Here is a 26,193-nt window from a genome sequence, read left to right as displayed (position 1 = left end):
GTTCACTCATCCTGCTATAGACTGGACTGCGAGTGGTTTTTGAATCACAGAAGACCGGTGGCGCTGCAGAGTCATTTGTATTATTGATAGACTGGCCCAGTCCAGCGGTGATTAGACAGATTACACAGGTAATCTGGAAAACACTTCTGACGCACCCTTCCCATTCGTTCCCGCTGACCAGAGTGATCTATTCCTTGACTGCAACTCGACAAGAGCAAGCAGCATCATCCCACTTTGAGGTATGAGGCTCGTCTGACCTTAGGGCCTCAGGATTGACTGTGTCACGTGATTCATATAAGACTAACCTAGTCTGGCGTGGCTGAATGCATGCCAAGGCGCTATCCGTCTATGGCCCGGTATGTATATATCTGGTCTTTGTCGGAAGGGGTTGCGAAAGGTGCGATGATTCCTTACTAACTCTCCAACCTTCTCGATACGCACATCACCATGGCTCCTGGGTGGACCCCAGAACTTCTGGATGCGTTTGGATATACGTGAGTCGAGATCCAACTCCGCCTTCTCCAGATGAACGCTACTAACCTTCGCGAACAGAAGCTCGGATTCCGTCCGATTTGTCAAATACCTACACGTTGACGGCACGATCGTGACCGACAGATGGCTCGGACTAGGCGCATCAGGGCTTGTCGTTGAGCAGGGACCGTACGCAGTCAAACTGCCAGTCCTTTCACGAGATGCCGAGGAGGATGAAGATGGAGTGCCTTTGAAAGTGTATTCCTTGACACCCAAGAAGGGGGAGTATGACGACCGAGCCATCGCGGTCGAACATATACAAACCGAGAAGGCCAATCACATGACGACTAGGCAGCCACAGTGGGATCGTACGCTGCTACGATCTGGAGTCACCCGAGCCTTTAATCCGGATGGATCGAATGCTCATGGATCTTCGACATTGGCTCCAGGAACATCAAGCCACACGCCAGATGCAGTTATCCTGGTTCACCAAGCTAGCGCACACCCTGGTCTACGTCCACGAACGTCGGGTGATTGTCTCGGATATTCGCCTGGACAATTTCCTGCTCGACGAGTCCCTTGCGATCCGATTTTGCGATTTTGGCAATGCGGAGGCGATGCCGCTTGATTGGGATCTGGAGGGGTCGGACAAGTACGGATATTCGATCTCGAGTGACCTGGGACAATTTGGCGCCGTTATGTACGAAGTCATCACCGGGCGCAAGTGTGCATACGACTTGGTCTGGTTGGGTTGCGGAATACCGGGTTACCCCCACGACGGGAAGATCTGCCAGCAACCCAAGATGTCTGGCTGGGTCAGATCATCGAGAGCTGTTGGATACCGAGATTCAAGTCGTCCAAGGAGCTCGCCGCAGCGCTGGACAAGGCCGCAGAAATTCTCGAAGTTGAGACGGGGGCCGAATCACCAAAAGAGACACAAGAGACGTCAGTGAATGGCAACTGTTCGTCTGAGTCTGTCGATCTTCCATCAATTTCTCCACAACCGGAGACTGATTTGCAAAAAGAGACACGAGAACAATCTACGAATGACAACTATTCGTCTGAGGTTATCGATCTTGCATCCATTTCTTCACAACCGAAGACTGATTTGCCGAAAGAGACACAAGAACAATCTGTGAATGACAGCCATTTGTCTGAGCCTGTCTGTCTCTTGCCGACTCCTTCGAAGCCGTGGATTGTCGGAGACAATACGCCGGCTCTTGCAACTTGACCAAGGAGGATTCTCACAGCCCAAGGTAAAGATTCCCCATGTGTGCCTGGGATCATTTACATAGCTCACATGACACAGGCTAGCCCAAATCAACAATCATGGACAGCGGTTATTCCACCGTATCCAGCATAACTCTCTACAAACAGAACCCCATCTTGTAGCTGTTTAGCTGACCATGGCATTGGCGGGCGCGATTTCAACCGGGCTCATACCACCAGTCTTGGGCTTTCTTTGTTCTTTCCCTCCAATATACCACACTTCTTCTGATCGATGGTTGGGAGAATTGCCCGTTTTGGTCTGGGATGATGCTGGATAAACCTGCTCAATCACAAGTATCACATCGACGCGTCCGCAGGAGTAGGGATCATCAACAGGAGGCTCGAAATGATGGCAAGGAAGGTGGGCGTTCGGGGTTTTCGTGCAGCTGTGGTAGATTCTTGGACCCGGGTGGACAAGCCTGCAACCACAGTAGTTCGGGTTCGACATGATCAACAAGACGGGAGAGGGGTAAAAGGAGTTGTGGTCTGAATGGTAGACTCTTCTTGTTGTTGTTATTGTCGTTATTCTTCCTCTTTGGAAAGCGAATTCTCTCGTCGTTCAGACACTTTTCGTGAGGCCAGACTGCGGACGAAGAAAATGTCGGGGAGGGTAGAGGACGGACGGTAGCACAAAGAAAAGAAAAGAGAAAAAACTGCACGACGCCCGATGATCCAGAATAGCTGCTTCAGCCTGCGCCTTGCTGGATGGAGCAGGCTTGTGCAACCCAGCGTGCCGCCCATCCCTCGTTGACTAGCCAACTCCCTGAGAGCCTCGCGCGTACGTGTTCGCTAACCAGCGAGTCAAGAACATCAACATCGTAGGATGGGGGGAGGGAGAGGGGATCCGTCCGGTCGATCTGTGTAGTCAGTATGTACTCCGCATGCAGCGGCACGATTTCTGGCGGGAAGTGAAGTGTTAGCGAACGGGGGAACTTGAATTCCCCACACGCGCCGGCAAAAGTTAGTTGGGACGGCGAGTCTGTCTGCCTCCACCTCACTCACACGAGTAGCATGGAAATCCTACCTAGTATATCGTCTTGAGAAGAACGTGGAGGAGCTCTGGGAAAAGCAGAGGATGGGAGAAAAAAAATAGAAAACAAAGAAAAGGAAAGGAGTCGATCGAATATATATTATTGCATGCATGCATACATACTGCGCTAGATACCTCGTTCCGGGCCAGGCGGGGTGGGCTTAGCGGCTGCTAGCTACATATTACTAGCCGTCTATACAACAAACAAAACCTAAACCAAACCCGTTCGATGCATATGCACACATATACTTGTATACTTGTGTAGTAAAAAACCTTCACCATCTACCAAGTTCCTCCCGGCCCTTCTCCGGCATGGTAAACCAGATGTCACCCAAGTTGGTCCCCACGCACAAATTCCATGAAAAACGTATGTGGTGCCTGCAGTGTTTTTCTGGGCGTGGTCGAGTAATTGTAGTTCTTTAGAACGGGTAATCCGCACGAGCGAAAGCAAATCCAGCGTCGCGACTTCGCTGGCTTCGACGAGACTTTTGGTTCGGGTGATCCGATAGGGAATGCGCCCGACGAACTGCAAGGCACTGCGTATGGTGATCCGGAATGTTCGTCTGAAGCCATAGGGCACAATAAGAGGTGTGCAAGTCAAAAGAGGGATTCGAGCATTGACATGGCGGAGTTTGTCTGTCGCTATCTGGACTGTTTGGCATCTGTGGGTCATCGAAGGCATGGTTCATCCGCTGAATGGCGTTAACAGGAGACCTGGAAATAGGACAGTGGCATGTCCAGTGGTAACGTGGAGGAAAGCCTATATAATAGTGGAAGAGGTGCTAAGGTGCTAAGAAGCCAGACAACGCCCAGAACACATTATTCCAAGCCCAACCCACCCGAGACATCAGTAACTGGCATTCTCCAGCGCTCGTTTGCAATGTCAGAGGTCCCTGTAATCCCTCTCCTTGCCTTGAGTGAACCATGCTGGCATCACAGAATCAATCTTGTTGTTGATTCACACTTGAAAGCCTTTCAAATTCCCGAATGGTCCAATCGAATACGTTGTCATGCTCAAAGCCTTCACGGCGGAAGAGGCGATCGAATAAGCCCCGGAGGTACTTATAGTTTGGCTTGTCCCGATCACCTAATCCACGAACGTAGTTCATGTAGGTAGCAAACTCAGTGGGGAGACCCTGACATAGTTCGGCCACCGCGAGCGACTTCTTCCGCTCGTACACAAGCCTGTGTTTTTCCTGCCGACTGGCTGCCTTGATGCCTTGCCAGGGGAGGGACCCATTGAGAAAATACAAGGCCATATACCCCACCGACTCGAGGTCATCACGTTTTGAAGGGGCTGTGTAAGGTCCCAGTTTAGCTTTGAAACTAACGATGGAAATACATACACGGTACTCACCGACGTCCAAGTGACCGTTGATGCTGGCGTAGCGGCAGGTTCCCACCAAGGAAACCCGGGGTTCGGTTGCCGGTTTGGAGCTTTTGGGTCCATCGTATGGCACACCTTGATACTCCGCGAGTCCAAAATCTGTCATGTAGACCACATTGCCCATCTTGCCGGTGCCTAGGAGGAAGTTTTCAGGCTTGATATCCCGATGGAGGTATCCCACTGTGTGGAGGCTCTCAATCCGATGGAGGAGTTGATCCATTAGCATCAACGTCGTCTTGAGTGAGAATTTGTCACCACAGTATCGAAAGAGGTCCTCGAGATTAGGTCCGAGAAGGTCGAACACTATTGCCTGGAAATCACCCTCGCTGCCACTCCAGAACATCCGGGGGATGCCGGGCTGGCCCATTAATTCCTCATAGATGTTGACCTCTTGACGGAGGAGCGGATTCGTAGTATAAGTGTACTCGAGTTTGATAGCCACGGCATCACCCGTGGGAACATCGCGCCCTGCAGGGATCAGTCAGAGTTGGTGTTTCATTGCGTGTCCGAAGACCATCGTACCGATGTAAACTTGTCCAAACGAGCCTGATCCTAGCCGCTGACATATCTGGTAGCGCCCACCTAGGCGTATTTCGAGAAAGTGTTGGATAAATGGGTCATCCATCGTTGGGGGAGCATTCGAGGGAGTAATTGCAGGCAGTCGCCACGTTATATGGCACTCGGCTAACCTTCCATTCTAGGTGAACTCTATTCAAGGTATCTCCCCCCAACATCTGCCTGCGCTGCCCGCGTGATTCCACCACCTCCATGTCCAATCACACTTGCAATCACTCCACCACATGTGCTGGAACCAAGGCGCTGCTACGTGCGCCGACCTCATCGACCAATAGATCAATGTTTCGAAGCGCAGTCTGAGGTGTTGCCTGCACGGATTGCAGACTGTACAACCCTCCCTCAAACCGGCCACCACGGCCGCCCTTTCCTCGCCCTCTTTTTCCATCACTACAATTGACGGGCCATGTCTGTCCGCAACGAGGATCTTCTTTCGAGGAAGCGGCGACGAGGCTCACCCCAATCTCTTCCTACACCCTCCCCCGAGGACTCTCCCGCGCTGAAGAGAAAGAAACACACGCATAAAGACGAGGCGTACCGGTGGCACAGACCTCCAGGCTACTGGGATCGGCTCTCCAAGGTCCACCTCGGTCGAGCTGCGTTGGCAGAGTACGATCGCAGAACTTTGAATGCCAAACAACCGCTGTTGATATCCCCCTCCGGCATCAACACTCCAAGGCCTGCGACCAAGAGCGTGAAGCAATTTTCACGACACGGCGGACCTGATTTAAGCCATATTCGAGGGGTGAGTCCCGTTCCCGCGCCCCTTTCGAGCTCATTTCTAATGAAGTGCTCTTATAGTTAGCTATCCGAACTGATCAGGATATCATGAATCAACCCATCCCAAGTCGAAAGCGCTCAGCATCACCCAGCGCCAGCGGTGCAACGAGCAAGACCAAGACCAAGACCAAGTCTTCTTACGACCCCAATTTCGCGCAGAACCTGATCGACGCTGGTATCTATCCACTCGGCGAGGCTTCAGAACCCAACAATTTCGGAGATATCATAGAAGACACGAGCAAGCGTCGGGATTCTTTGTCTCCGTCGCGGTTCGGTGATGAGGACTTCAAAGCGATAAGAAGCCGTTGGTGGGCAGTAAAGGATGAGAAGACCGTACGGGCTGAAGCCATGTCCGTCATTGCAGGTGAATCGGGCAAACAGCAGAATTCCGCGGCCGACCGCATTTTCAATCACCTGAAGGAGTTCTCTAAAGACCTACCCCAGCACCAACCAGATTCGTATGACGGAGCGCGCCCTCAACTCATCGACCGGAGTGTCCGCTGTGATCTCGGAGACAAGATTGTTCCGTCTAATAATACTTCCCTCCCAGCGGCACCAAACTTCTTCCTCGAGGGAAAGAGCGCGAGCGGTCGTGCCGACGTCGCACAGTTGCAAATCTCTTACAGTGGGGCAGTCGGTACGCGAGCGATGCACAGTCTCCAGAATTACAAATCGGCAGAACCTGTATACGATGGTAACGCTTACTGCTACTCGAGCACTTACCATCACGGGACCACATCGCTTGTACTCTATGCCCATCATCTGACAGCGCCAAAAGCACCTGGAGAAGCCCCCGAGTATCATGTTACACAACTAGGCGGATTTTACATGACGCATAATGTCGACACTTTCCGAATGGGAGCCAGTGCTTTCCGCAACCTCCGAGATCGAGCCAAAACCGATCGAGACAGATTCATCGATCACGCAAATCAGATTGCCCGAGGCGCATCTGCGACTGCCCCCCCCACCTCCACAGACAGCCATGCGTCCCTACCAATGCTCCAAGAAGAATCTGAAACTTCGGCTGATGAAGTGCCCGCCGTGCAAGTGGTTGCCAAGCGCATGAAATATGCCCCCGCAGAGGACTCGCAGCAAGCAGCTACTCCTCCCACGTCGGCGACTACCTCCATCAGTAATGAGGCTACGATTCCTCCGCAACCAGGGACCGGTGCACCCCCGCATGTGCAATCCACTCCACGTTGAGGGTGCACGATTGAGAAGGTGCGAAAATTCGGAGGCTACACCAAAGCCACGCAGGCGGTTCCGGATAACGCGTACACCGACATCGTGGGTCGGAGACATTCAGGTGGTTATGGAGTTCCTTGCGCGCGCTGGACGATCAAGGCGATTTCAGCTTTCCAATTGATACAGTACTCATCATAAAATGGCAGCGGTATTCTGACACCGAAGGAAAATTAACGGATTCAATGTGTATGTATTGAAACGAATAGATTGGTGGAGACTTGGTGGGGAGAGGTGAGGCAGACGGACAGCCAGAGGGGGCAAGAGAGAGAGAGAGAGAGAGGTGTGGCAGAGCCTCTGTGTACATATGTATATATGTATACATGTATGTGGGCAAGGCGGGCTGGAACAAGCTAAGATATAGCTTTGCCGACTCGACTGCTCGTCTTGTGCCACCAGCGCCAGCTCTGTGCCTTTCTTCGTCGTCCCCTTTGACGCTGTGGTGGGTGGGTGGCTTCCTGCGATAATCAATCAGGACAGCAGTGATTTGAGACCTATCGCAAGTTCCCACGTCTTTTGGTGGCCTGGCCGTGCCTTATTGCCCCCTTGGCCGTAGCTTTTCTGCCTTGCAACGCCCTGATGACATACGGGGAATGAACTGGCCGTGGGATATGTATGCATGTAGAGGGTCAATTTATAGTTTTGGAATGGAATGGCTAGCTTCTCGGTTATCGTGCCGAGTTCGGAGCTTCATCTCCGTCCGCCAAATATGCATGACATACATGCATGCCGCCGGTTCGTCTAGACCGGCGCTAAATAGATAAGGGAGGAGAGAGTGGAGGCGGGCAAATAACGTCCTGTCTCAGGGTCCAGCTCCATCGTGAGAACAAACAGCGAAGAGATCAGGCTTTCAAATCTGTTTGGCATGTGCAGTTCTCATTTTCTCTCCATGGCAGATGAGGCTTGAGCCCTCGTTGCTGGACCTGAATATATATTGCCCTGAACTCCCTGGGGTATCATGTCATCCCTAAAAGCAATGCCTGCCTGCCTCGTTCATTCGTTCCGACCAAGCCATGCGAACACGCCTTGGAAAAGTTTGTGAGTGTCAAAGGGTCATTCATGACAAATATCCTTTCTTTTTGGCTCCCATCAGAGCGGATGCGGCTCCCCAGGTTGTCAGTTTCAAGAGGCTAGGTTTTATCCGGTTTATGGTATCCGTGTCCAGCCATATGCCTGATGAATTTCTGCGGCCTCGCCCAGCATCTCTTGGAGTTCTTCGACGGAAACGAAGACTGTATATTGGTCCAGACCCGGGAACTCGGTGGGAAGACGAAAGAACGCGAAGTCCTCCAGGGACAAACGCAAGCCGGCGTGTTCGTCAACAATCTTGTTTCCAAACTCGTCATAAAGCATCTAGGGAAGAAAGGGTTAGCCGTAGGATACCGTGTGCGTGATTTAGATCAGGAGCAACCCACGACATCCTCGCACCGTGAACCGACATACAACCCATGCCTCAAGACTGGTCTCCAGGTCGACAACATGGCTGATATCTTGACGTGGCCATTTTCATTCTTCCAAAATCCAAATCTGAGTCCGAACACGACGTTGATGTAGCTTCGCAATTCGAAGTGATACTCGTCTGCCAGGCGGTCCAGATTCTTCCCGGTTTCAAGGAGAGCGACTTCCCCTATCACCGCTGGCTTTGGCTGGGAGAGATGGTGGGCACTAAAATCAGGATGACGTTCTGAGTCCGTGCATTCGAACGGGGACAGGATGGAGGCGTAGAGACGATTGATGAAGGGTTTGACAGTGTCATTGTGTTCCGCAATTGCTTCCAGCTGAGCCACGATCTTGTAGGCCAGGCGAACCTGCACATGGCTATGCGCATGCGGCTCCGGCATTCTGAAGACGAGGATTTCGAAGAGGGCGTCATAGTCGTACCTCCGCAGCCAGTTAGTGTCCAACAAAAAACATTGCCAAAGACCGGGGGGGCCCTCACTTCAGATCTTCATCCGCGTGAAACTTGGACCGCTTGAGACACTCAAAGTCCTCGTTGGACAAGGGGAAAGGCGTCCAGTATTCACCGTTTGCCGAGTCGGGGAAATAGGACACTACGGCTCGCAGATGGGGAGAAAGGTTTCCGAGAAAGGCGCGGGTACGGTCCCAGCCGCGTGGGTCGTCGGAGAAACATGAAGAATAGATTTGGTCCAGCGCCCAGACGGTCAAGTCGGCACCGTTGGAGGAGCTTGAAGAGGTGAAGGGATGAATGATCTGACGGGGAGGGGTGACGGGGAAAGGCGTCGACTCATCGCTGTCTGTTTCTGTGCCACGGGCGGCGTTGGAGGAGTTCATTGTGACGGTGTCGGTGGGATGAACAGAGGTGAACGGGGGGAGAGTGAATCGTCCACCTCTTGAACAGGAACCAGGTGACAGTGTGCAGCGACGTAGAGAAAGTGCGTCTCTACGGTGGCGCACACGCACCTGCCGTGTCCACCACGACCATCAAAGAGCAAAACAAGGAAGCAAGAGACGTGAACAGGATGAACGGGACATATCCATGCCATTTGCTTCACAAAAGGCCTGAAGGGCAGCTCACGGATTGAATCATGGCCCGACTCTGGCCCCGTGTCTCCATTCAGAGTTCAAAAATCTCTCCGTATCCCACCCCGACACCCGCCCGTCTCGCCTCTACCAGATCCAGCCGCCAACCCGTCCACTGCTTCAATCCCCGTTTCACTTCTCTCACATGCTCCACCATCTGCCGGGCCTCCTCCTCTTTCTGGGCACGGGCGAAGGCGTTCTCGTCAAAGGCCTCGTCGTCGTCGAACTCCTGCAGCAGAGAATCGTTCCGGGCCCGAGTCTGTTGGCTGGGAGACGTGGTGCTCGCACGGAATGCTGCGAGACCCGAATTCAGCACCTGGGCAAAGTTGGAATGGCGGGTTTGCTGCTGCTGCTGGTTCACCGAGCTCCTCCGTCGACCGCTGGTGTTTCCAGGACCTGAGAGATCCACGTCGTCAAAGTCCTCCGGGCCAGGATCCAACGAGGTTCGCGATCCGACATCATCTCCCCGAGGCTGCATCTGCACTCTCTTGTCTCTCCAGACACCACGCTGGAGATCAAAGACTTGGCCTTCCAGTTCCCGAATTCGTCTTTCGAGTTTCTGCCTCTCTTCGTCTTCCAGCTCATCCAGGCCCTCTCCTCCTCCATCGCCACTCATGACACGCTTGTGCCTTTCCCGTAATTGGGCAGTTTCATTCTCGGCCTTTTCGATCTTCATGCGCAGCGCTGGCACTTCTCGGGCGGTGGCCTCGGCCGCGGCCAACTTGGAGGCATGCCTTGCTTCGGCCTCGCGGTGCAGCTTGTTCATCACTTCGATCTTCTTCTCCAGCTGTTCGGCTTTCTTCACGACCTCGTCCCTTTGTGCGGCAGTTTCTTGCAATTCTTTCTCCAGAGCCCGAATCTTCATCTCCTTGCTGGTGCGCTCCGTCGAGTCCAGCACAGCCTTCTCACTAGCCTTGGACAGCGCCTTCTTCGCATCTGACAAGTCACTCTCTAATGTTTTCAACTTGGTCTCTGCCGACGACAACGACGCCTGCAGCCCGGCAATTTGCTCTCCGTGCGCTTCGCACCCTTGGGCCTGACTCGACAGCTGGCCCCGGAGTCTCGAAATCTCGAGCTGCATGTCCGCTATGGCGGAATCTTTCCTCTCCAGTTCGGCCTTTAACACGGCCACATCCTCACCCGCAGCGCTGCCCCTCCGGCTGAGTGTGGTTGTGTTGAGACTTGCTCGTCGTCTCAGTGCCTCAATCTCGGCCCGCAACCGCCGAATCTCCTCATCCGCCTCGCCATTTGCTTGCTTCTCAGCATTCTCCTCCCGCACCTCCTCCAACTCTTCTTCCAGTTTACGCCACCTCTTCTCGTGGGCTTCTGCTTCCCTTGTCAACCGTTTGTTCTCTTTCTCCAGCTCTTCCACCCTCAACAAAGGATTCCCCGACATCAGAGCAGGGCTCAACGGTCCGCTGTCCCGGAAACTGGTGCTCCGGATTTTGCTTTGCAGGCTAATGCTCGGTTGGCGGGCAGCATGGCGAGCACTGGCTCCCTTTGTGGAGGAGGGCTGGTCTTGATCGCCAGAAGGGGGTGAGCTCGTTGCGGGAGAAAGGACCGTTTCCGGCGTGGGACTATTGGCACTCGCTGCTTGAATTGCAGCAGTGAAGGCTTCTTCGTCTGCATCTACCTCTGCCTCTGCCTCTGCAGCAGGGGGGATTGCCTCGGCGTCGCCGACCTCGTCTACCTTGCTTGTGGCCTTCTCTTGGGTATCGGCATCGACATCTCCTTCTGTCCTATCCCCAACCGGCTCGTCCCCCTTTTTGGAAGGGTCTTTGGCAGCTGTCGTGGATTTCTCCCCCGAGCCTGCAGCCGCGGCCTTCTTCTTCTTCTGCAACTGGGCAACCTACGTCGACAGAGGAGGGAAGTCAGTGGAGGACTCAACCGCGTCGGGACGCAGGCGGGAGATATTGTATCCAACATCTGGTCCGCCTCGGTGCTCTCTTACCCTCTTTTTCGCCGCTGCTAATTTCTCAGCTTTCTCTCTGTCTTCTTTCTCGCCCATGGCCGATGGGTACCCAAGCTGCCGCTGCGCCGGGGGGCGGGTTCGGGTTGACTGCCGTGGGTTTGGAATCGTGGACCGGCGACAGGGGCAATCAAGAGGACAGACTGAGCGGTGAAGGTCGCCGTAGAATGGAAGTGAACACAGGGCGAGAGGAAGGGCTTTGAAGCACGAGTTCCAAAGCCAGTTGATGAATTCCGAGCATATGTTGGCAGGAGGATCAGGTCCGTCTGCGGGCTGTTGACTACTTTCGCAGACTTCCGCATCTTTGCTCGGGTAACTTGCCCTTTGTGAATCACAAGGCCGCCAAAAAGTGACCCGTCGAGCCGCCAACTAGCCGGTCACGTGTGACTGAGGAATCGCATTCCTCTTTTTCTCCCTCTCGATCTGGATGGAGATTTAGACCAAGCGACTGGTAAGAGTACTATAATGCTATATACGAGGTACCTACTGTATAACGTTGCCCCCCATCCTATCAGAACTTCAGATAGGTAAGACAGAACAGAGTCAAGTCCTGTAGGCTGCCCTTCCCTTCCCTTGCTCTCCCAAGAAACTCCCTCCATTCCATGGTGACTCCACGAAATACCATCAGGTAAAAGAACCATTCCGAGCCCATTCGCATTCCAGGTATCGAAGGAACATTAGTTTTCAGGGCAAGCTCTCCCCCCGTCAACAGTTGCCCCGCGTGCTCCTTTCCAACAAGTATCGTCATCATCATCATTATTGGTACAACAACACAGTTCCCAAATGGTAACGCGTCCTCCCCCGGGCTAAAGGAAGCAAAAACCCAATCTCAAAAGTCAGTCTGGTCGGTCCGTATAAATAGCGGGCAATCTCATCACAAAGAGGACCCAACAGTGACCGAATCTCGGAGCAGGCAAGGCCCGAAGAAGAGGACGACACGGCGGCGGCGGCGCGATGCAGACACATGCACGCTCTCCATTACACTTCCATGGGTCCCACCACCTCTTCGCTGGCTCCCCGCGCCGTGCTCTTGCTCTGGCTTCTCAAACTGCGCACCTCTTCGTCGCTCAGCAGATAATTGTCGAAGTCGTCGACCACCGGCCTCGTGGGCGGCGGGAAGTCCTCCTCCTCTTCTTCCCCCTGTTCCTCCTTGGATGACCGCTTGCTCTTCAAAGGAGAAGCATCCATGGGATCGTCATCCTTCTCGACCGACGTCACCGCCATGTCCGTGTCCGCCTCTGCTTCGTTGTCGTGCTCGGCGACTTCGACATCGTCTCGATCCCCAAGCCAGTATTTTGCTCGCTTGTGCGCACCGAGGTCGGGGGTGACCCACCCGTCCGCCTCCTCGTCGGCGAAGCGCTTGGCGCGGATGGGCGTCCTCAGTGCATCGACGGTGGGGACCGCCAACACGCTGATGCCTCGCAAGTACAGGTAACAAACACGCTTCCTCGCTTTGTTGAAGAAGAAGTAGTTCATCGACCAGATCGACCCTTCGTCGTCGTCCTCAAAAGGATCGTAATCCTCGGGCGCGTATCGATACACGGCGCATTCGCGCAAACTCATTTGTTGGTCGATCAGTCTCCACATGGCCGGTCCCCATTGCGACTGAGCGGACGCAGGGCCTGCGGAATCTCTGGGGTACGTATTGACGGGCCGCGGACGCAGATTGTACATGGTCGTGTCCACTGTGTTCATGACGTGCCGCAGGCTTTTCTCTCGTTTGAAATCGGTGGGCCGGAGGACGTGCGAGAAGTCGTAGTGAGGGTGGCTGGCGTTCAGTGTGGCAATGAGATACGCATATGTCCTCCGCGAACTGATCATTCCCAGATTCCCAAAGGGACTGCTCCGGCTCAGATTCAGGCTTGACGCCGCCACATGCGCCTGAGGCGGGGACAGCGATTGAGAGAACTGCAGGTTCGACTTGTATTGTGCTTCAAGACCATTTTCAATGTCCTTGTATAGTTTCTTGTCTCCTCCGGCGGCCTTGGTGGTGTACAGATCGCATCCCCCCACCACATGGAGATCCGGGGTGCTAAAGTTGAGCGTAGAGGTGACCGTGTCAAGGTCGCGATTCGGCATAAACTAGATCCATGCGTTAGAGTCGATTCCAAGTCCGAACAGGGCGACAATGCGTCTGCTTACCTTCATGGTGCTAGGGCTGCGGGCCGAGTCAGACTCAGCACATAGCAGGGCGCAGGCGCAGAATAGAGGGTGTTGCGGTTTCTAGCGCGGAATAGATGATTCGCAGTGCTCGCTGAGCGCTTTGCGCACACCGATGGATTCGCCGGCGCGATGTAGATGATGATGACCCGAAGAGGATGGTTGACCTGAACCGGCTAAGCGATCGCGAACAAAGAGATAACCAGGGCTGGCTGCAGAGGCAGCTCTCGGCAATTCGGATAGCTAGACGATGAGACGTCTAGCAGGTCGCAGAAGAGGGACGCGATTCCATGATAACTTGCTGATGGATGATGGAGTGACGGAGAGATGTAGGAGCAGGACGAGGTTGCGAAGTCGGGCGGAGAAGCAACATGGGGAGATTCGCATTCGCGGCCTAAACTCCTCCGGGGCTGTGCAGTCACGTGCACTCGGCGAAACGACCAATAGGCGGATTCCGCCTCGCACATGCACCGCAGCGGACGATGACAATGGGAGTTCAAGTCAGATCAAGCACTGGGCGAGAGCAATGAGGTCAATGGCAGCCTGCAACGTGCGATCCGAGGTTCCCAAGTCACTGTCTGCGTCAGCTCGTCAAGGATGGATGGCGGTGGCTCAACTCTTCGGTAGTATGCTTCCATTGTCTTATAGCCTTTCATCGCCACAAAATGTATATGACTCGTCTCTGCTGCACGGACCGCTTGTCTGTAAAGCCCATGTGTCCGTCCTTGGGTATCTTCCTTCCTGAACGCCGTCTCTTGACTGCCGTGGCGACTGCGCCGATCAAATCAATCCGCCTCTCTGTAGTGCCTCCTCGGTGGTCTGTAAAAGAACGGCTCGTCAATCATGGCGTATTCTCAGCATTGGGTTGCGCTCGCGAACGAAAAGGGCATCGAAGCAAGTAGGATCGGCGTGTCACAGTAGATCCGCACCCGAGGACATGCCACCGAACAGCACGGTGGCCGTCGGCATCATGTTCTACATGATTTTGGTGACTTCCTCTTCGACCTGGTCCGGTATAAGACATGCGGAATTAGCCTCAACAATCACAGGAGGAGCGCGAGATGAAAGCCTACCGCCGCAGCAGGAAAGGCGCCGACGAGGAGTTGCTCGCCACAAGAAATCATGGTCCCATGCGATAGCTCATCCGGTCCGGGGTGTGGCAGTCCTCAAAGAGGTGCATTGGAGGAGATCAACGGCTTCACTTACCTCCATGTCTTCGAGACTGTCCTCTTGACTGATGCACCTCAGCACATTTTTCTTGCTGCTTTCCTGCATCTCTCCAGCGAGGAGGAGTTCGTCTAGGATGAAGTAGGCCTTTTGGAAATTGAAAATGATGTCCAGTTCACACACGTTCCCGTAGTATTTATCCATTTGTTCGACATAGCGATGAACGATCTCGAGGGTGATCAACTCGTTGTCCGTAGAGTCACAGCCGGCGATGAAGAAGAGGGATGCGTAGCGACGATAGACGATTTTGGTGTCTGCAACGATGCAGCAAGGAAGTCAGCCTGAAATTCACACGAAGCACAGGGAAAGCAAGTGCGCAGAGGATTGGGAGAGTGATGGGTTGGTCGTGGGCATTCGCACCCTTGTACTCAAGAAAATTGCACATTCGGGTCCGCCGGGCGAGAACCAGCTGAGACACATCCTTGATGATTTTGGCCTTCTCCCTGGGGGACAGAGTGGTGAACCATTTTGCCAGTCTCTGGAAGAAATGAACGGGTTGAAGTCAGCGAAACGAACCACGGTGGGCAACGACTCGGGGGATGACGGCGGAGCCTACCACTTTGCCCTGGCGGGAAAGCAAAATGAGATATCTGTCAAGCGTCAGTATGGGAGGTTTCATGCAAAGACCAAGTTTTCATCTCACTTGATAGCCATCCTGCCTGTCCGCAGGGGTCAGGTCATCGGGATGGATGGGGAGAGATGGAAGCGCAGGAGGGAAAAGTTCCATTGTCCGCAGGGAAATCATATCTTGGCGCCTAAAGCTCAATTGGGGTTTGACAACAAGCCGCTTTTGAGATGCTCCACGCTCCACGCTCCTCACCTACGCTACATTTCCATCACATTCGCAATGCATTTACCATTCCTACCACACTGCCGCTTCTTTGGGGGGGACGTGCAAGCCTTGTAAAGCCCGACCGGTCTGCACTCACTCCTGTACAACCGGATCCAGACACGATTTCATCGTATGGATGAGACCAACGCGGAATTCTACTTGTCGATTTATCCGTACTGGACGGATCATCAGGCAAAATGTCCAAGAAAAGACTGTCTACGATAAGAAATTGTGGGAAGTCTTCAATACCGGCGCAAATTACAACCCGGACCAGACTGTGTAAATTGACGCAAAATACAGAAACTACACTGCGTGGGAAGTGCCTGGTCAGTGTACCAATTGGTTCATGGTCCATGATCCAAGGAGTTGCCCGTAAATCCCAACTCTCTCAACCTCTTTACCTTGCTGGAGGCCGTTGTTGAGAAGCTATCTGCTGCCCTCAAGGACAGATTCCCACGTCACCACCACAGACCAGTGGAACGCAGGTCGGCATACAAGGATTTGGGCTCACTTTCGCAGGGAGACCTGAGTCTACAAGAATACATCGAAGAAGCCAGAGACATCCACCGAAGACTTCCGTCGGGTGACGCCCAACTTGACCGTGGCTATCGGTTGATCATCAACGTAACCTACCACGGTCTCCCGAAAACGTTCGCACCCTCTTACGTCCCCGATTCCGCTCTTCCCCGTGCCTCACGTTCACCGCGTCTCACCATTTGACCATACTTTGGAACAATCACGAACTTGTTCCTGCGATTAAGAGACTGATGCACATCGACTTTGAAGGTCAGAGTGTTACAGGGACCATCCATTACACCGTAGCTCTCCATGGAATTGTCGCGGACCCAGTTCGGCTCGAATAGGCTCTGAGGGATAATGTGGGCCTTCTCAATCAGAGAAACCGAGCCTGAGAGGAGGCAGCGCAGGGTGATGGGAACATGGATAGGATCGCAGCGCCAATGCGCTGGAAGATTGTCATGAGGGAATTGCCACTCGATAAATGTATGGACGAGAGGGGAGTCTTGAGAGGCCTAGCTGTTGAGTTGGGGGCGGTTGCACGTTCGAGGATACTCACGTGTACCTCACTGAGCCGGAACCTGGAAGTAGTATTCTTTACCACCTAAAGAGAGATCCATATTGTTGGCGGGGACACGCTGGGTGCCTTCTCGATCGAGGGTGAAGAAGCCATCCCCCGTGTTACGGGCAACAATGGCGCATGCGTCCAATGCGGTCTTAGTTGTCGAGAGTAGGTAGCCTCAAAAATTTAGAGTATCACATCGCAGGATAACCCTGATGCAGGAAATCGATCTTGCGGACAAAGGGTGCTGGTGTGAGAGGGTCGTTCGGACGTTGGGGTGGGCCATACGCGGCACGATTATGGGGCGTATTACCAGGTGCTTGCTCAAGAGCCATTGTAGCGGGCAGCTCGAAGGATACGGCCTAGCGATGACAGCTGTCGTGACAGCAAAGAGGCAAAGAGGCAAAGAAGGATGTGTTGCACCTGCTTCAAGAAGGGCGGACAATACGTGACTTGCCCCCCCAACGCCAACCAGACGCGATATCACGAGCGCCAAATGGGCGAACCAGTCAGTCACGTGAATGAGCCGAGGTGCGCCAAACTGCGTTGGGCGTCAAAAAAGCCCCTCAGTCGATAATAATAATCCATCTATCCAACCATCCATCCATCCATGGATCCCCGGGTATGACTTGCAATATGGATATGGATGTGGATGCAACGACCGCCGTCCGTCTCTGATCGATCTGTCTGAAGGTCGACGACACACATGCCCCTGGAAGGACAATCACTGACTCTGCGCCGCCCGACTCGCCGCAACACGACGCAGCAGGGCCGCTCACAATGAAGCTGATCCTCTCGACCTCGTACGCATTGAAAACCCCCCGCCCTCGCCTCTCTCTCTCAAAATAAATAATACCATCGCTGACATGAACTGGCAATTTCATTGTAGCAATATCATGTCCTCGGGACACCCCGTGGTGCGGCGACCACGCTTCTCGCGATCGAACATCGAGCTCATCAACTCGCTGCGCGCCAATTTCACCTCGTTCAAACACTACTCTCCTGCCCCTGCAGCCGCTGCCGGCGGCACCACCACCACAGCTGAGACCTTTATCCCTCCCGTCTGGACGACGCAGGAGAACGATACACTCTACGTGCCGTCCTGGCGGCCAACCCCGCTCGTCGAGCCCCGCGACGCTTACGACGTGACCTGCAAACTGTTTTTCCTCCCCGGCATCCCGAGCACGCGGCGGTGCCGACACACACGAGAAGCCATCGACCTGGTCCTGAAAGAGCTGGGCGTGGACACCATTGATCTGTTGATCATTTCATACCCCGGAGTGACCTTTGACGCCGATGATGAAGAACAAGAGGAGGGGGAGGAGAACGGCGACCGGGACGATGACGAAGGAGTAGTAGAAGACGATGAAGCAGAGGAGCAGGCCTCCGCAGACGAAAACCCCAGCGAGGCCACCGACGAGTCGGAGGAGAGCCTGGAGGCGCAGGTGCAGACCTGGCAAGTGCTCGAGTCGCTGCACGACACGGGCGTCATTTCGCAGCTCGGGGTGTCCGAGTTCAGTTCAGAGCGGCTGGCGAAATTCCTGCCCGAGGTCCGCATCCGGCCACGGGTGGACCAGATCAACGTCAAGGACTGCTGCGTCGTGCCCAAGTCGCTGATCATGTTCGCAAAGGAGAATAAGATCGAGCTGTTGACACATGCCGACTGCATGGACATTCTGCCGTCCGGCACGACGAGGGAACTGTTGGGGCCCGGCAAAGACGGTGCCGGCATCCTGGCGGCGCACCCGGAGGGCGGACCCGACGAGCCTGGCTTGAAGGGCGACATCGAGCCCCAGTGGGTCATCAAGTATACCGCCGTGGTGAAGAACCGCGGCGTCATTGAGAACAAAGGGTATTTTGCCATGGCGCAGCTGGGGAGCTGTATCGAAGAGAAGCAGCCCGCCGGGGACGCAGCAGCAGCAGCACTTTCCCGGAGTCAACAATAGACTGGAGGGAGGGAGGAGAGCTTTAGCATGGCGCTGGGGCCTTGGAGCCGACGGCGGCGGGCTTCTGTAGAAAAAGGATCTGCAAAGGCAAATCCAAATGATCTCGTTCGCCTGCCTCTCATTCATCCATTCCATTATCATCCAATCATACTCCTCTTCCTACCTCGCAACCTGACCTCGTCCAACCTCTTCAGCACGACGTTGGACCCCTTGAAACTGCCGCGGTACCCTTCCTGGCTCTGTAAGACTTCGGCGTCGAACCAGCCTTCCTGACGCGGGTGCGTCGACCCAAACGCCCGCTCGAGCACGTAGAGATCCACGGCCCGGTCCTCGTCCTGCACGGACTGCGTGGCCAGGCCGAAGTCGATCAGGACGATCTCGCCGGTCAAATCAGGCGGATGGGACGGCGTGTGGGTTCCTTGCTCTTCTTCTTCCGACTGGAGACCCAGCTGCTCTTCATCCTTGCGACTCGTGTCCCCGCCTGTTGTGGTTGTGGTTGTAGTGTCACTGTTGTTATAAGGCCGGATCATGATGTTGCTGCTCGTCAAGTCCCCGTGGACGACGCCTCCTCGGGCGTGCATGGCCCCGACCGCCCGGCCAATGCGGCGCAGTAATCTCTTCACGGCCTCTTCCTGGGCCGCGACCTCGTCGTGATGGTGTCCTTGTTGTGCACTCGCCGCCGCGCCGAGGGACTTGTACCAGACGTCCCAGGCGCGCAGTAAGTCTTTGACGCTGCGTCCGTCGATCCACTCCATCAGGAGCCACGCGCCGCCCTGCTGCTGCTGTCCGGCCACATCACCCGCCCCGCGGCCCTTGCGGGTGGTATCCCACTCGAGGCTCAACACCGCGGGGACCGTGACGGCGTCCAGGGCCGACAGCTTGAGCTTGACGAGGATGCGCGCCTCGGCCAGCACGCGCTGCTTCGTCAGCCGCGCGTCCAGCGTGGGGTGTCGGTATGCTTTGCTCGGTCGGAATTTGAGGGCGGCCGGCTGCGTCGGGTGCAGAAAGTGCGTCCGGTATAGCAGGGCCTCGGCGCCCTGGGTGACCAGCGTCGGAGATGGGGAGGAGAAGGCATGGAAGGGCGCGGGAAGAAGGAGTCTGCCGGCCGAAGGAGGAGGATTCGGCGTATCGGGTTGCTGCATACTTGGGCTTGTCATGATGCACTGTTGCTGTTGTTGAGGGAGGCGGTTGTGGTAGTGGTGGTGATGGTATGGTCAGAAGAGAGGCGGCAACACGACACAATCAATAACAATGCTCAGATACCTGCTCTAGCTGGCATGGTCGTCACTGATGGTGGAAGAACAATGGATAGCAAGAGCGCGGTGGCTCAATTCAACTCTGCTCGACCTGTGATGCGATGCTGCGACAGAAAGAAAGAAAAAAAGGTGAGGCGCCTCGTTTATCGGTGCGGGGAATGTCCAGACTCGCTCAGGTTTCGCCAATCGCCCAGATCATAGGCATATGCTTTTCCAATCAACAACCAATCTACCAAAGAAATGTTCATTAACTAAATAATACACAAATAATTACAGTGCTCAATGCATTGCCTTGGATTAACGTGATGAAAGTACGTTTATTGCATGGCCTTACGAAACAGGTGGTGAACCGACAGGTACCTGTACAACAACAATACATTCCCTCCCACTCACTGGCTTCCTATCACATGCAGCATTATTCCCTGCCATGTACATCCATCCATACCCATTGCTTTCGTCCCGCCAGGGTTCCAGCGATAAAGACAAACAATAACAGAAAGGTACCTTCACAACACATGTCTTCCGCCCGTCTTCCCACCTCGCGCCATGCATGCCCTTCACGGAGACTCACCTATGTCATTCCACAGCCTCGAGTGCTGCGGTGTGTGGGACTTGTTTGTTGAGCTCCCATATCGACCCGTGTGAATCCAGTGCCTGGCGAATCATTTCGAGCCACGTAGAGACACCATGAGAAATGATGCTCTGGATGGCTCGAGCAAAAGTCCGGATACCAGTCGCCTCCCGAAGAAAGTGCTGCGAAAGCGTTTCAGCATGAAAGCTGGCCAGTTCTCCGTCCGTTCAAGACCATTATGTGCAGGTTGAGCGGCGGCCGCCGCTTTCCTAGTTGGCTCGTCAGGATGGTTCACCGATGTGACAGCGAGGTCCAACTCTTCTTGGATTCTTGTGCATCCGAACTGCCTGTCTGGGGTCCCACGACGTATGTGCTCTGGAAGTTGTGGAGGTGGTGGAGGGGGCTTCCGATAGACATTCCCACGGTCTGCAGATGGTTTCCTCCCCCTCCTCAAGCGGCGGACAGCCCGGACTGAGTTGGCTCCGCCCCCAACGGAGGGTCTGGAGCGGCGTCGACTTGTAGTGAAAACATTGACGAGAAGCCCGGACAGGAGATGGTACAGCCAAGAAGTAAACAGTGGAGCTGCGCAGACTGCGGAAGCGAAGTGAAAGCTGGAGCCCCGACCAATATAGATTGGCACATCACGTGATATGGGAACTGAACATGCTGCACGGTCCTGTGGTGGAGCACAGTTCTCCCTATCTCCTCGAATGCATTAGACATCAGCACCTGAATAGACATTATGGTTTTCCAGACGAACGGCGCCGAATAAATACCGGTAGAAACCTGGGGAGGGTGCCCGGACCAACTCATCTTCCATCCGCTTCGGGGCTCAACGCCCGCACCATCCGCTGTAGTTCATCAACTTGCTCCTTGAGCTGCCTGATCTCGACGACATCGGCGTCGACCTCAACCACCGGTCGGGAGGCCTGAACCTTCTTGTCCCACCCCTCGGATTCGAAATTCACCTCGCCCGCCATTTCCTCCCATTCTTCTATGGTGTCATCGTCTTCTTCTCCTCGGCTCCTATTGCTTCGCACGGTGCGGGCGTCCATCGACTCCAGACCAGCCGTGATCAGCAAGAGAGGGGAATAGATGACACCCATGACATAGTTGTTCAATCGTTCATAGCGATCGGCGGACATCCACCATTCAAAGGGAATGATCAAAAAGATGAGCTCAATCAGGTTGAAGGGCGCGATGAAGACATTTTCATCGGGGGCACGCACGAACTGCAGCGTCTTTTGAGCAAACATAGCCATGTACTCGTCGATCGCGTTCTCCGTGATGTCTTCATACGCACTGTTGTACAATGCAATCAGGATGTTGAGAAGGATCACCATGACCACAAACGTGAATATGTAGTATAGTATAAGACCGAAGGGATGCGCATAATTATCAAAGCCTTCGAAGTCAGGGGACTGCATGACGGAATTGGCCATGGCGGTGATGATGAAGCTGGTGATGCTGCTGTTGCCCTCGACCTGGTTCAGGCCGATAAAGGCTTGAAGAAACCCCACGCAGACAACCAGGAGGAGGGCAAAGAAGATGAGGGATTCGCGCATCATGACCTTCAACACCACCAGCATGGCCCCGAAGAAGCGGAATGTGTCCAGGTACAGGAGGAGGCGGCCCCAGAACATGGGCGCAGCCACACAAAATATGTGGTAACCCAGCCGGTTGAGTTGGCGGCGTCGGTCGTCACTCTCATCGGGGGAATGGCCCAGAGCAGTCATGCGGAGAATGAAGGAGGCAGTGAGAAGGGCGTAGAGGCAATTGTTGAAGGCATTCCAGAAGCCAAAATACCAAATGCCGACCTTCCAAAATTTACCAATCTCGTCACAAACGAAGCCCAATGTCATCACGTAGAGGATGCCCTCCACGACGTCGAGGTCGCCGTCCTCATTCACGGTATTGACCGCCTGGGTGTACAGGACGAGATAGACGACGGAAATCGTGATCTGCAAGGCGTTCTGGTACACGGGGGTGCGCATGCGGTCGGGGTTCAGATGGACCCAATAGTTTGTATTAGCGCGGTCCTTGTAGACGACGAAGTTACCGGCGTCTTTGTCGTCCTGGTGAATCCAGCCTCTCCAAAGATATTTGATGCACTTTTGATAGCCCGAGGAGCCAATGACGATCAGGCAGTGCAGGTCGACGGCTCTTTCAATGACATTGGCAGGGGCCGTCTCCTCTCCTTTGCGGATGACCGAATAGCGCTTGAGGAGGACTTCCTGCATCAGGTAATCCTGGTCTTCCTCGGCCTCGATGATCCGTTTGGCAATCATCTCACAGGCCACCGCACGGACATGATGTAGGTCGGAATCCCAGAGCTCCAGATTGGCTTGTCTGGTGAACCATCTCTTGCAAACAAGCAGGCAATATACCACGCATGCCGCATTGTCGCTCCCGCCCGCCTCTTTGGCCGTCTGCACCACTTTGTGGGTTATCACGGCGCTGTTGGCAGCCACAATCTTCTCCTCGGGGAGCTCGATGGGAATGACTTCCTCGATCTGGTACTTCAATCGCAGGGCCACTTTGGTGACTTCTTTGGCAGGCAGGGCAGAGGGTGGAAGATCGGAGGTGTGAGCGGGCAGCACTGCTCAATGTCAATACCTATGTGAGCCAGAGGAGATAAAGCATAGCTTACATCTCCGAGTCTCAGCGTGGCGATGTGGTGAGTCTCTTTCGCGAGCTCCGAAGAGCAGCGTCGACCATTTGACCATAGCTGTTTTGGAAGCTATGACGTAGCACCCTCCGTGCGAGTTGGAGAGCTCCTCGAGGGATTGAGCTGCGTTCCTCCTATCCAAAGGCGTGGGTGTCGATCAGGCACACTGTCTTCTCGAACAGAAAACAGACCGGCGCAGAGAAAGAGAGGGATGGATCAACGTTTTGAGCTGAAAGACAAGCTCTTGGCTTTTGTGACGCTCTCATTGCAACTCTTCACCCAGAAACTCCCCGCAGCCAAGAGAAGGTGATTTCACGCCCAGGTCACCCTTCTTTGAGACGTGGGTGATGCTGCCCTATACTCCACCCCGCCTGCCGTCTTGGCATTAAATACCGAGATGACCTTCCTCACCCTCACTTTTACAACTACCCTCACTCTTACAACCATCACCCTCAGTCGACCTGATGCCACTTCGAAATCCTCTCCGACAGCATCCTCAAAATGCTGCGTCAAACTTTCCGCCTTGGACGACGTAGCATTGTTCAACAAGCTACATGTTGCATATCCCAAGCCCGCACTTTCCAGGCAACGGCGCGTAAGACACATCACTCAACTTCGATCGTAAAGCTATTGACATGTCTATAGGTTTGCTTTCTGGTGATAAGGACATCAGCTCTGCCCCTCAATCCAGCAGATCTCTCGATGATAAGCTCAACTACTTTAATAAAGAGTTAACGGCGACGAAATCCGAAGTGACAAACCTCATTGGAAGCCTACAGAAGCAGGAGGGGAAAGCAGACTCAAAATTCATACGCCTTGAATCGGAGATGACGAGCCTTAAATCGGAGATGACGAGCCTCAAATCAGAGATGGGACACCTCAACGAGAACCTGACTATGCAGATGAAGAGTTTCACTGAAACTATGTCTGCGCAGATAAGCGTCCTTAATGCGAACATGGAGTCGAGATTGGACAAATTCGAGAATCGATTCTTGTTTGGAATGGTCTTCGCTGTAAGTGATCTTTGTGCTTACTATATGCTACCTTCTAATAAATACGAAGATATTCAGTGTGTCGGTCGTTGCAATCGGTGGTACCGTCGCTGCCACTTTCAAACGATCCCCAAATCGTACCGACTAGACTCCTACGACCCAGAATTCTACAGTCAAACATGTTCAAGGTCGGAGAGCCTATTACGAATATCATTACGTGTATAGCGATGAGGAGGCCGGGCAGGGAGAAGATGTTACATGATGAGACGCAGTCATAAGGATGGCGGATAGGCTACAACGGTTCAGTCATTATCCAGAGATTCTGCAAATCCCTACCGATGGCGTATGCATGGCTTGATAAACTTGTACGGCGGCATCATGGATTCGCTTCAATAGCTTTAGATTCTTAATATAATATCCCTGTGTGGGAGGTGAACAATCCTTGAAAGCGGCGCCGAGTGGGTGAGTGCCCACGTGAGCTCGTCGTCGATTTACCTGTCTTATGCCGCCAAGGCGAGTAGCTTGCGCAGTTGGTCACGTGATATATTTGAACTCCGACCAGCCTACGATAGCATCTCCTATGTCCTTGCGTGTCAATATTCATTGTCATCGGGGTTAGCCTCCTTGAATCGCCATCATGGATCTAGCGGCCCTTGCCGCCGTCCAGCCCTCTCGTCCAGAAGGCCAACCTCAAGCCAATATTCATGTGATCGGAGCCCAACAAGTCAACCCGAACAAGCGTCGACGTACGGGCAGAGGATCATCTCAAGGCAACTCGAAACGAACGAAGTGCAGCCGCCTCAGCAGCAGCGAACCTCACTATCCACCCGCTTTCTGGGACAATCTATCCTGCATACATTTACAAGAAGACGCTTTGGAAGAGTTGGAACGAAGGAACAGACAAGTACCCGGAACGCGCGACTGTTTTCATCTTTCAGATACTGCGCTTCCTGAGAAACGATCTGCGCTGCTTTCCCTTGACCATTGCGTGCCCGACCACCTCAGAGAACTGGAACAGCTTGCCAGCGCCGGCGGGCCAGACCTGTCAGCCCTGAGAGGCGTCAGTCACCTGCTATCCCACCGTCTTCGATGCTGACACTCAACACCAGTTTCGAGCAGCCATAGACCCTCAAATGCCCTGGGTGATCTCGGTCCACCCTGAATCTCGCAGCCACACGTCTGATTCGAACCCCGCGTCGACCTCGCAGCCAACCGAGAGCACCGGGCCCTATTCCCGCAACTTCCAGCAGAACCTCCTCGACGGCGCAGTCTACCCGCCGGGGTATAAGTTTTCCAACGGTCGCCTACCCAACAAACCACACAATTGGGAGGTCATCAATACAAGATTGAAAGAGCGACGGGGGTCTCTGTCGTCGTCAACATTCTCGGAGGCAGAGCATACAGACTTTGTGCAGAGGAATGACGATGCTGCGAAGAAGAAGCAGGTGATCACATCCGTTATACCAATAATTGAGGGTTGCGACCATAAATGCGTGTGCAGGGATGTCCCATTCACAAACCTGGACCATCTCACGGACGGGACACTCGCCCCTGGCCGTCCAGACATCTGTTACGGTGCGCGTCCCGAACAACTAGATCGACGCGTCCTGGATGAGTTGAGTAAGTCTATCGTTCCATCGACACAAGATGAGAATCTGCCCGTCGTCCCGAATTTCTTCCTTGCCGTAACAAGTCCGAGTGGCCTTTTCTCGACGGCGCTCCGGCAGGCTACCTATGACGGCGCCCTCGGGGAGCGAGGTGTCCTCCGCCTATTATCATTTGGGGAAACCGCGGACCCCGTCTTTGACAATAATGCCCATACCATTTCGTCGATATATCTTCATGGAATGCTTACCTTGTACACCGTCTACTCGTCCCCGTCGGCTGGTCCTGGTAGTCGGCCCGCATACTTTATGCATCAATTGAGATCGTTCGCCATGCACGACTCGCCTGAAACATTCCGCGCAGGAGCCACTGCGTACAGAAATGCTCGGGATTGGGCCGAAGAGCAAAGAGATGCGGCTATCAAGCAATCGAACGAACGGGTAAATGACAGGCAAAGGACCGCACTTGCGGCCGAGACGACGACCGTCGAGCAAAAAATGTAATGGCAATGATGGATTTTGGATACTCCATAAATAATTGGACCAACGCCGATAACAGAGCTGGTAGGATAGCCACAGGCCGCCGCAGCAAAAAAT

At 54.1% G+C, this 26,193-nt stretch overlaps 11 protein-coding genes across 11 annotated transcripts; 5 read left to right on the top strand and 6 right to left on the bottom strand.

Moving 5' to 3' along the window:
- Window positions 1–447: 447 nt before the first annotated feature.
- On the top strand, window positions 448–1,702 carry AYL99_09806 (hypothetical protein; the record flags this gene model as incomplete). Its single annotated transcript, XM_018841312.1, has 4 exons — window positions 448–494; window positions 553–839; window positions 931–1,286; window positions 1,334–1,702. The coding sequence occupies 4 exons, from the start codon at window positions 448–450 to the stop codon at window positions 1,700–1,702; spliced, it is 1,059 nt and encodes a 352-aa protein (XP_018689021.1).
- Window positions 1,703–3,711: 2,009 nt separating this feature from the next.
- AYL99_09805 (casein kinase 1) lies at window positions 3,712–4,782 on the bottom strand (the record flags this gene model as incomplete). The annotated part of the gene is made up of 3 exons (XM_018841311.1): window positions 3,712–4,067; window positions 4,128–4,625; window positions 4,680–4,782. The coding sequence occupies 3 exons, from the start codon at window positions 4,780–4,782 to the stop codon at window positions 3,712–3,714; spliced, it is 957 nt and encodes a 318-aa protein (XP_018689020.1).
- A 354-nt stretch (window positions 4,783–5,136) lies between these two features.
- Window positions 5,137–6,713, top strand: AYL99_09804 (hypothetical protein; the record flags this gene model as incomplete). The annotated part of the gene is made up of 2 exons (XM_018841310.1): window positions 5,137–5,475; window positions 5,532–6,713. The coding sequence occupies 2 exons, from the start codon at window positions 5,137–5,139 to the stop codon at window positions 6,711–6,713; spliced, it is 1,521 nt and encodes a 506-aa protein (XP_018689019.1).
- Window positions 6,714–7,898: 1,185 nt separating this feature from the next.
- Window positions 7,899–9,044, bottom strand: AYL99_09803 (hypothetical protein; the record flags this gene model as incomplete). The annotated part of the gene is made up of 3 exons (XM_018841309.1): window positions 7,899–8,105; window positions 8,168–8,633; window positions 8,692–9,044. The coding sequence occupies 3 exons, from the start codon at window positions 9,042–9,044 to the stop codon at window positions 7,899–7,901; spliced, it is 1,026 nt and encodes a 341-aa protein (XP_018689018.1).
- Window positions 9,045–9,327: 283 nt separating this feature from the next.
- On the bottom strand, window positions 9,328–11,564 carry AYL99_09802 (hypothetical protein; the record flags this gene model as incomplete). Its single annotated transcript, XM_018841308.1, has 3 exons — window positions 9,328–11,142; window positions 11,245–11,258; window positions 11,315–11,564. The coding sequence occupies 3 exons, from the start codon at window positions 11,562–11,564 to the stop codon at window positions 9,328–9,330; spliced, it is 2,079 nt and encodes a 692-aa protein (XP_018689017.1).
- Window positions 11,565–12,240: 676 nt separating this feature from the next.
- AYL99_09801 (hypothetical protein) lies at window positions 12,241–15,303 on the bottom strand (the record flags this gene model as incomplete). Its single annotated transcript, XM_018841307.1, has 6 exons — window positions 12,241–13,344; window positions 13,405–13,485; window positions 14,629–14,903; window positions 15,010–15,127; window positions 15,206–15,239; window positions 15,293–15,303. 6 exons carry the CDS (start codon window positions 15,301–15,303, stop codon window positions 12,241–12,243), a joined length of 1,623 nt encoding a protein of 540 aa, XP_018689016.1.
- Window positions 15,304–17,455: 2,152 nt separating this feature from the next.
- AYL99_09800 (hypothetical protein) lies at window positions 17,456–18,505 on the top strand (the record flags this gene model as incomplete). The annotated part of the gene is made up of 1 exon (XM_018841306.1): window positions 17,456–18,505. The coding sequence occupies one exon, from the start codon at window positions 17,456–17,458 to the stop codon at window positions 18,503–18,505; it is 1,050 nt and encodes a 349-aa protein (XP_018689015.1).
- Window positions 18,506–18,642: 137 nt separating this feature from the next.
- AYL99_09799 (hypothetical protein) lies at window positions 18,643–19,662 on the bottom strand (the record flags this gene model as incomplete). The annotated part of the gene is made up of 1 exon (XM_018841305.1): window positions 18,643–19,662. One exon carries the CDS (start codon window positions 19,660–19,662, stop codon window positions 18,643–18,645), a length of 1,020 nt encoding a protein of 339 aa, XP_018689014.1.
- A 1,479-nt stretch (window positions 19,663–21,141) lies between these two features.
- On the bottom strand, window positions 21,142–23,058 carry AYL99_09798 (hypothetical protein; the record flags this gene model as incomplete). Its single annotated transcript, XM_018841304.1, has 2 exons — window positions 21,142–22,931; window positions 22,983–23,058. 2 exons carry the CDS (start codon window positions 23,056–23,058, stop codon window positions 21,142–21,144), a joined length of 1,866 nt encoding a protein of 621 aa, XP_018689013.1.
- Window positions 23,059–23,397: 339 nt separating this feature from the next.
- On the top strand, window positions 23,398–24,140 carry AYL99_09797 (hypothetical protein; the record flags this gene model as incomplete). The annotated part of the gene is made up of 3 exons (XM_018841303.1): window positions 23,398–23,595; window positions 23,666–24,013; window positions 24,063–24,140. The coding sequence occupies 3 exons, from the start codon at window positions 23,398–23,400 to the stop codon at window positions 24,138–24,140; spliced, it is 624 nt and encodes a 207-aa protein (XP_018689012.1).
- Window positions 24,141–24,629: 489 nt separating this feature from the next.
- AYL99_09796 (hypothetical protein) lies at window positions 24,630–26,100 on the top strand (the record flags this gene model as incomplete). Its single annotated transcript, XM_018841302.1, has 2 exons — window positions 24,630–25,052; window positions 25,102–26,100. The coding sequence occupies 2 exons, from the start codon at window positions 24,630–24,632 to the stop codon at window positions 26,098–26,100; spliced, it is 1,422 nt and encodes a 473-aa protein (XP_018689011.1).
- Between the last annotated feature and the right edge of the window lie 93 nt (window positions 26,101–26,193).

Source organism: Fonsecaea erecta, assembly GCF_001651985.1.
Source record: "Fonsecaea erecta strain CBS 125763 chromosome Unknown Scaff10, whole genome shotgun sequence".
NCBI classification, from domain to species: Eukaryota; Fungi; Ascomycota; class Eurotiomycetes; order Chaetothyriales; family Herpotrichiellaceae; genus Fonsecaea; species Fonsecaea erecta.
Note: the sequence above shows the minus strand (reverse complement) of the source record. Positions and strands in the feature narration are given on the sequence as shown.